Source organism: Aethalodelphis obliquidens, unplaced genomic scaffold (genome assembly GCF_003676395.1).
Source record: "Aethalodelphis obliquidens isolate GAN/ISIS:26980383/991018 unplaced genomic scaffold, ASM367639v1 scaffold7, whole genome shotgun sequence".
Taxonomy (NCBI): Eukaryota; Metazoa; Chordata; class Mammalia; order Artiodactyla; family Delphinidae; genus Aethalodelphis; species Aethalodelphis obliquidens.
This window is the reverse complement of record NW_020837951.1, coordinates 37,209,459-37,217,901: the sequence shown is the minus strand read 5'-3', so window position 1 is coordinate 37,217,901 and position 8,443 is coordinate 37,209,459. Positions and strand designations below refer to the sequence as shown.

General features: G+C 49.6%; 2 protein-coding genes across 4 annotated transcripts in view; one reads left to right on the top strand and one right to left on the bottom strand.

Moving 5' to 3' along the window:
- Positions 1 to 6,680, top strand: part of PHF24 (PHD finger protein 24) — a 27,387-nt gene extending 20,707 nt beyond the window's left edge. Inside the window, exons 4-8 of the mRNA XM_027105615.1 lie at positions 915 to 993; positions 1,290 to 1,495; positions 1,841 to 2,001; positions 2,321 to 2,416; positions 2,734 to 6,680. Coding sequence (XP_026961416.1) covers positions 915 to 993; positions 1,290 to 1,495; positions 1,841 to 2,001; positions 2,321 to 2,416; positions 2,734 to 2,830 — 639 coding nt within the window. The 3' untranslated portion in view covers positions 2,831 to 6,680. The remainder of the gene's footprint in view (positions 1 to 914; positions 994 to 1,289; positions 1,496 to 1,840; positions 2,002 to 2,320; positions 2,417 to 2,733) is intronic.
- SPATA31F1 (SPATA31 subfamily F member 1) overlaps positions 1 to 8,443 on the bottom strand; it is a 113,045-nt gene that overhangs the window by 98,925 nt on the left and 5,677 nt on the right. For all 3 annotated transcript variants that reach the window (XR_003432610.1, XM_027105611.1, XM_027105612.1), the window contains exon 2: positions 6,692 to 6,775. The gene's annotated coding sequence lies outside the window, so the exon portion shown is untranslated. The remainder of the gene's footprint in view (positions 1 to 6,691; positions 6,776 to 8,443) is intronic.

The window sequence follows — 8,443 nt, the reverse complement described above, 5'->3', positions numbered from 1 at the left end:
ACACACACACACACACACACACACACACACACACACACACACACACTCTACATTCCAGCCATACTAAACATCACACAATGTTAAGCACCATTGTGCCAAGCATATACTAGGTGCTCAAAAAGTGTTTATTGAAAGAATGGTTTGAGTTCTTCATGAAATCCAAAAATGAATAGTCATGAAATGTCTGCTCCTGTTCTTTACTGGTACTTTAGAGAGAAAATGATCTACTATAAAGAATATTTGGTAGTTTAAGGACTGTAAGACTGTAAATTAATGCTAACGAAATAACACATCAGTGCTCTTTTGGAATTAAAACTTCCCTGGCACCACAAAAAAATTCACTTGGTTTTAGGAAATTTTTCATGATGGCATCTCTTTCAAAACCATTCTGGAGTTAAAGTGATACAACTTTAGGATTAAATAATTTTTAGAAATATGGAAACTGGAGTTAGAATTAAACTTTTTTAACTAAAATACTCTTTGAACACAGCCTAACACAGAAGCCAGATACATAAAATGGATAAAGATGGAGCTGCTCTGGTTGATGGAGCTAGGGATTCAGAACCCTGCCCACTTGCCCCCTTCTCCCTTGCAACAGCTTCCTAAGGCACCTCCAGGGAACCCCTAAGCTATCTCAGAGAATAATTCAAAAACCACTATTTTAGTAAAAGGGACTCAGGGCTGGAGCCAGGATATCTGGGTTCTGGGAAAGATCCTGTCCAGAGCTTGACAGCTCTGAGAAAGTCCTTTCCCCTTTCTGGGGCCTCAGTCTACTTGACTATGAATGAGAGGCTGGGATTAGATGATCCAATAATTGCCTTCCAGCTGGTATACTATTTCCATCCTTCTTGATCCTTGGCCTTTCTTTCTTACTGGCCAACATGGCCACTGACTTAGCTCTTCCTCTTTTTCAGAACAACCTCAACTTGCTGCTAACTGAGGAAGAAATGTACAGCCTCACAGAGACCTTTCAGCAGTGTAAAGTTATCCCCGGTAAGGCTGGATGGTACTGCCAATGGAGAGAGCCAGGCAGATTTCTTCTTCATACTTTCTAGGATGAACCATGAAAGGAGTATTCCAGAATTTGTGGGGCAAGGGCATAAATGGGACCGTGTTCGCAAGCTGTTGGCCCACCACTGGCCACAGCCTGAGTTATCCTGGCTATGGAGACAAAGACTGGATGAGAGCTGTGGGTGGTGGGGCTCTGGAGGGTACCCTAGAGGTGAGTGCAGGTACTCCAGAGGCTGCGGAAAGGGTGGGCCTGGCTAGCACGGGGTGCCTCCCCACAGACTGCTCCCTGACGCTGGATGATTTCCTGCGCTACCGCCACCAAACAGCGAAGCGAGGGGACAGTGACAGGTCTCTAAGTGAGGAGCAAGAGGAGCAGGCAGCCCGCCAGTTTGCAGCCCTGGACCCTGAACACCGAGGACACATAGAGTGGCCTGATTTCTTGTCCCATGAGTCCCTCCTACTTCTACAGCAAATACGTCCCCAGGTAAGGGACAGCTGGGGGTAAACGTCTGTGGGGTATTGGGTGAGAGACCAGGGAAACATGCCAGGCAGGTTGGAGGAGCACTGGGTACTCTCTGAGCAGGAACCAGTACCAGGAAAGGGCTCAGGTTCTATCCAGTAACAGGTGATCCAGTGCCTAGGCTGGGGAAACTGCCCAAGGAAGATTGGTTAGTGCTGGACCCCACTGCAAATGTTGGTGTTACCAGAACCGCTCTGGGCTGCTTCAAAGGGAGGGTGCAGAGGTGATGGTAGAGGTAGGATTCTCTGTGGCTTGACAGTTTACAAAATATTTTCACCTCTAGGTCTTAATATATCTCTTCTTCCCCAGAACTCTCTGTTAAGGCTTCTGACAGTCAAGGAGCGGGAGCGAGCCCGGGCCACTTTCCTGGCCCGGGGCAGCGGGAGCACTATCAGTGAGGCAGAGTGCCGCCGTGCCCAGCACTCTTGGTTCTGCAAACGCCCCCCAGATGCTTCTTCCTGCAGTGTCAGGTCTGCTCCCTACCAATCCCTGCCCCCACTCACGTACCCTCCTCCTTTTTCCATGCCAAATGGCCCTTGGTATGAAAGGTACCTACCTCCCTGTTTCTCCTGCCAGTTTCCTCAAACAGCCAGAAGATCCTCCTGTGCATTAGACAGTGGACAGTGACTCCTACTGGCCACGGCATAGAGCAGCCTCTACTCCAAGCTCCATCGCCCCATGTCAGAAAAGCCTGGACGAGCACATCCAGAGCTTTGGGTTCACCAGAATGTGGAAGGGGCCGGGCCTTTCAGTGGCCCGCTCCTAACCACATGTCCTTGTGCCCAACAGCGTCAGCCATGTGGGTCCCATAGCAGACAGCAGCCCAGCCAGCAGCAGCAGCAAGAGTCAGGACAAGGCCCCACTGCCCACAGAGCCTGAGTCCAGGTGAGTGACACCTCCTCACTGGGCTGTCTACACCCCGACCCCTACAAACACACAAACACACCCCCACCATCACCCCAAAACAGCAAATGCCCACCCCAGAAACCAGACTTCAAGAGTACACATTTGACCCCAGATCCATAGGGCCAGTGAGCTGGTCTGTCACCCTGGAAGCACAGCCTGCCATCACCATGTCACGCACAAGCCAGGGCTTCCCTGAGTTTTGCCCACCTCAAGCCATGCTGCCACTGGGAGCAGGTCTCATGAGCCTCCAGGCTCAGCAACCGGCCTCACAAACCTGTTCTTTGCTTCCACTCCAGATTTGTGGACTGGCCTACCTTCCTGCAGGAGAATGTCGTCTACATCTTGGCTGCTCGCCCCAACAGTGCAGCCATTCACCTGAAACCCCCAGGATAGCATGGAGCAGAAAAGCTCAGTTTGGGGACAGTGGCGTTCTCTCCCTCCTTTACTTTCTCCCATCCCCTCACCAACCTCTGGTACTGAGACTTATGGGGATGGAGCACTGGCCACATCTCAGTTTGTCACTAAGCTTTATGGCACTGAAATCACCATTCCCATCACAACAGAGACAGTAAATGCATTGCCACAGGGAGAAGCCCTGGAAGCTGTGTCAGTATCTGCTCCTGGACCACCCCCTGCCCTCACACCGTAGACTGGACCTGCCACTGCACACGTATATGTGTGCACACACATGCACACATACACACATGCCTAGCTGGCCATGCCTGCAGAGACCTGGTTCTTTTTGGTTGAAGAAGGACCAAAGTTCTTTCGTGAAGCCCTTGATATAAGCGAGGGGGTCTCTACTCAGCCCTTCTATTGGCCAGTTCTGATTCACAATAGATCAGTCTCTGGCCAAGTGATTCTTAATAAGGGGGCATATCAGACTCACATACTCTCCTAGAGATGCTGACAGGCTCCCTCTTCCCACACTGAAAATCCCTTCTGTGGTGAGCCACTGTTCTGGTAGGTGTGTACTGTGTCCCTCAGGTGGGATGGGGAAATGGTTGAAAACCACCACTGCACTTATTGTTTATTTATTATTTATTTAAATTCAATTCCTGGTGACAGAGAAGGCAACTAGTCTGTGGAGTCCTAATTAGAAAAGGGAAGGCAGCCCCTCCCAGGGACCCAGAATTCTAGGAACCTCTCAGCCAGGTCATTTCAAGTCCAAAAGTCTTTATTTAACAGAACAGTCCAAAACCAAGGTGAGCCATCCTGGCCCCTGTTTTTTAGGTGGGTGCTCATGGCCCAGAGCCCAGGGGCCTGAATGGAACAGGTATGATGGCAAGAGTCTCAGCCCTCTGGGTTAAGTGCTTCACCCAAGTCAGCTACCACAGAGACCCAAAGCCTGCGCTCCAATGAGGACAAGGCCTGGATGGAAGAGGAGAGAAGAAGGCTCATGCTTTTCTATTCTTCCAGCTCAGCTCAACTGCAGACCTAGAAAAGTGTGCCATGGTATGGAGTACAGAGCCAGCTTTTTCATAGCCCAGGAAAGAGCAACTCCACAGAAGCCCTCAAAAGGGATTCCTTTCAAACCACCTGACAATGAGGATAAGACACTGGAGCTAAGAAGAGGATTTGCATCTCAACTCTCTTGAACAGAGAAAGTCCCAGCAAAGCCTCACAGAAGGAAGAGGTGTTCCCTTCTCCCTGTTACTGAGATATGGCCTGAGCTGCTGCTTTTCCCCATTGCTCACTACATGTCCTTCCCTACCAGCTTAGGGCCTGGCCCTGGCATGGGAAGACTTTGGGGGCAAGGAGAGGCTGCTAGAAGGCCACCAAGCCTGGCCTCCCAGCCCCAGCTGTCCTTCCTAAGTTCTCATTAAATTCCCCAGTCAGTGTATGTTACAGGTAAGCACAGGCCCTGGAGTTCAAGTTTCTGTTTCCAAGCTAATGGCTTAGGTTAGCCAGTTCTGACGACCAAGAGTTATTTGAGAGGGGGTTGGCTCAGTCATGCAGAAGTTAACACAACCCCATTGCTCAAGGCATTTCTATAGAAGCAGCAGCATACAGCTCAGTGCTGCTCAGAAGAAGGCAGGGAGCTGTAACCTGGGGCATGGTAAGAGCACTATATGGTCTCCTCCCTTAGAGTCAGACCTAGAAGCCAGGTAAGAGGCTTCTGAGGTTGGATTATTTAGGACTGAAAGGAAGCATACAGAAGATGAATGGGTTCATGTGTATGGCTCTGAACATTTCAAAACCCCCAGTTCTTTGTAAATACTCCATAGCCATACTCCTAAGACTAATCAGTAGGAGGGGCCATTATTCAGTCCAGCCAAAAAAAGAAAAAAAAACAAAGAAAGAAAGAGAAAGCATATGACTTTTGGGCCCAAGGACTGCATCCGAAGCAGCCAGCCCTGGGGTTTTGCACTGAGATTAAAGCACATTAAGCACAAGGGCTTTTGCTTACTCTCAGGCAAATCACCTTCTGTGTCAATGGCCTTGCGCTGCTTGATCTCATGGACAGGGCATTTTGAGTAAAAACAAGGTCTGGGCTTCGAGAGCTCGGTAGCTTTTTCTCCTGCCTCGTCATCAATCAAAAGGATTGGCAGTCCATCTTCTTGTTCCCTGATCCTTCACAGACCAAGGCGATGCCTACCTCTCTGGAGCTGCAGCTTCTAGCTTTCTGTGGGTGAGTGGTAAAGACTGGGGGCCACTGGATCAGGCCAGCTGTATCCCAGGGCCTGGCAAAGCAGACCCCAGAGTTCTTCCACAACAGGATCTGGCCCATTTGGGATCACCCTCTCCCTATTCCAGGGCGGCAAGCTTCCTTAATGGGGGTGTGCTGCAAAGGGTCCAGGGGACATTGCCCTCAGCAAAAGACAGAGTGCCCAGTCACAAGAATCCTAGGAAGCAGAAAAGCACACAGAAGTAACCAGCCTCTTCTCCATAGGCATCTAGCTTTTTACCAAAGGAGAGGTTCCATTGCTCCCTCAGTCAAGAGTTGCAGAAGCTCTACCCCAAGCCCCCTTCTGAGATCTCCCTTTGCAGTGTCCTAATCCACGGAGCCCCCCTCCAGTACATATGGAAATGGTCAAACTTGTATAAACCTAGTGAAGCCAATTTCCTTTCCTTTTCAAGCCCTTTCATCATTGTGACTGTCTGAAATTCTGCCAAGTACAGAAATTAGCGACTGACTCTGATAAGAGTATGAGAAAATGTTTCAGTCTTTTCTTCTTGGCTGCCCCAAATTGCAGAGATCAGTTCTTTTCCCAAGCACCACCCGCCCCACCCCCCAGCCAAGGGAGGCTGAGGTTACACAGATGCTCCTTTGAAGACTACTTGCCCTAAGTCTGTTTTTCACCCAGAAGTCCTCTTTTCCATGCTCAGATTTAAAGACAGGGGCATTTGATGACACGACGGAGCTTCAGGGACACAGGGTCAGCTGAGGCAATAGCTGTGGCCATGTAGCCTCTTTAGGTCTGCTCCGTGGCTTCCTCTCCTGAGATCAGCCTTCCCCAATAGATTCAGCCTCTGTGCTTTTGAGCAATGGGCCCCTTTGATCCCAGGGATGGAGCAGTTTCCTTACTCCTAGGTACCGACCCCTTTCAAGAGCTCTTCCTCTGAGGACAGCCACGGCTGAAGCTATGAGCACGTTGCCTCTTTCTGTCCTCAGCCTAAGCAACTGTGGCTGCAGGCCAGACACTGGCCTTTCTGGCCCTGGTGCTCCCTATGGGATGTCACCCTGGCCTTGTTAGAGTGGCCAAATATAGGGGTCCCCCATTCCTATCAACAGTATGGGAAGCACAGAATCAAACCACCTGGGAAGAGGGCACCTCTCTGGGGGGTGGGCTCAGGATTGTGCCTAGGCCTCTAAGCCTCAACCTCAACCACTGCATGTCTCGTGGCTTCAGTAAAGCTGGTGCAAGAAACCATAAAGGCAAGAGGGAAGCTCAGAAGAAGCTGTATGGCAGGGTCACAGGCCAGCCTTGACCACCACAGAGCCAAGAGTAACTTTCAGACAGGACTGGTGGCAGGCTCTAGTGATCCTGCAGGCATGTCCCCTTTAAACCAGCAGAGTAAAGGCAGATACATACTTGGAGTTTAAAAGGCAAAACAACATTGATGCCAGAATTTCAGGACATCCAGGCAGCACCTGTAACCGTAACCCCTTTTTACCCCTCTATTTACAGTGGAATAAAATTGCTGCTTTCTCCATGCCACTTAGTTTGAATTGCCCAGAATCTCTCTCTGGGCCCTTAGCTAAAGCCCATACAACAGAGTTCTTGATTGGGGGATATTAATGCATCCTACCTGCTCCGACAGCCCACGCTGGAGTGGGGTGGGACTGGGCATTTTCTCTGCTGTTGCTTTTCTGCTGCCACTGCTTTTAGCAACCTTGAAAGGAAAGAAAATGAACAGGTTACAGAATCTTCAATAGACCCCACTAGCACTAAGGAAAAACTTTCTTCCCTCTGGGCCAAATGCCCTGATGACCCAGATCATGGAGAGGGTGTCAGGTCTGCTCAGGCCAGTGACTAAGAAGCCCAGTCACATTCCGGTTTGTATAGCATGGGTTGGCATGACCACAGATAAGAACATCAATGTGTAAGGAACAAGGCCTTTCCATATCCATGGTGAAACGAAGGCCATCAAGCCTAGCCTCCTATAAGAGATGGCCTCCGATCTGTCTCCCCACCAAACACAGGCTTGTGAGAAGGGCTCTGAGAGCACTCAAGTAACAATGGAGGATCCAATGGCCTCTGGTCCCTTATGCCCTTCCTATGTGCTTTTCTGCGGAAGGTAACTTGACAGTAAGCTGAGGGGAACATCCTCAAGCCCTGTCTTCCCATCACTACAGCTGCATGCTCCTCCCCATGGCTCAGCCTTCACTCCAGAAGGAGCTGATGTTCCCAGAGGCTGGGCACAGTGGGAATCATAATAAAAAGATTGTGATGCTATTTTGGCTTCTTGTTTCCTGTTGTTTGGGGCACCTACCAAGTTTCTGTTTGTTTTCCTATCATCGGCCAATTCCTGAGTCTAAAACAGGAGCAGCTGTGGCCTCCAGGGAACCCATAAGATAGGTGGGGGTGGGAGGAGGCAGGGTCTCCACCATGGACACAGAGGAGACGAGGGCACTGAAGAGAAGAGCCAAAGTTTTTGAAGAAATTAAGGAAAAGGTAAGCCCTCCAAGCCTGTCTGCTATGTATTGCCCCCAAACACACACCAAGGGCCAGCTTTAGACATTTTTCCCTTCCCAGTTTCTGCTGAGCTACAAAGTAGGAAAGCTAGTTGGCTGGTTTCTCCGGGTCTTCTGGGCTCTCCTTGGTCTGAGTTTCCTCCCCATCTTTGCAGACTGTTTTAATGTGATATTATAGGGCTGGGTAAACTAAGGTCTGGAGAAGCTTTCAGAGGACCATGAAATCTCCATTCATCCCTTTTGCCTGGTAAGAACAGAGCCAGTACTTGTAGACAGGAAAGCATCTCTAGACTGTGGATCAGAGGCAGATATTCTACCTCAAAACCACAGGAGCCCCAGATACAAATATGGTTAACCCCTGAGGAACCAGAGGCCATTCAGTTGCATGCGTCCACTTACATGCAGATTTTTTTCAATAAATAGGTACAACAGTACCACACAGTCCTCAGTTGGTTGAATCCACAGATGTGGAACCGGGGATACGGAGACCCAGCTATAAAGCTACAAGAGGATTTTTGCAGCGGGTGCATTGGCGCTCCTAATTCCCACATTGTTCAACAGCCAACTGTAATTACTAACATTTTTGAGCACTTACTATGCACTGGGCAATTCTAAGTGCTTTGCATAAACGAATAAATCTTCAAAACAACCCTATGTGATTTGTATTACAGATGAGGAAGTGAGGAACCGAGAGGCTGAGAATTTCTCAAGGTTCCACAGTCACACAGCTAGGAAGCAGGGGAACCAGGTAGTCTGGCTTCAGTGCCCATGCTCTTAACTACTTTATTGTGTTGCCTGTCAGAGTACACCTCAAAGAAAGCTGCTGTGTGGTCCAGCACCTCCTGTTTCCACACCCAGGGAATAGG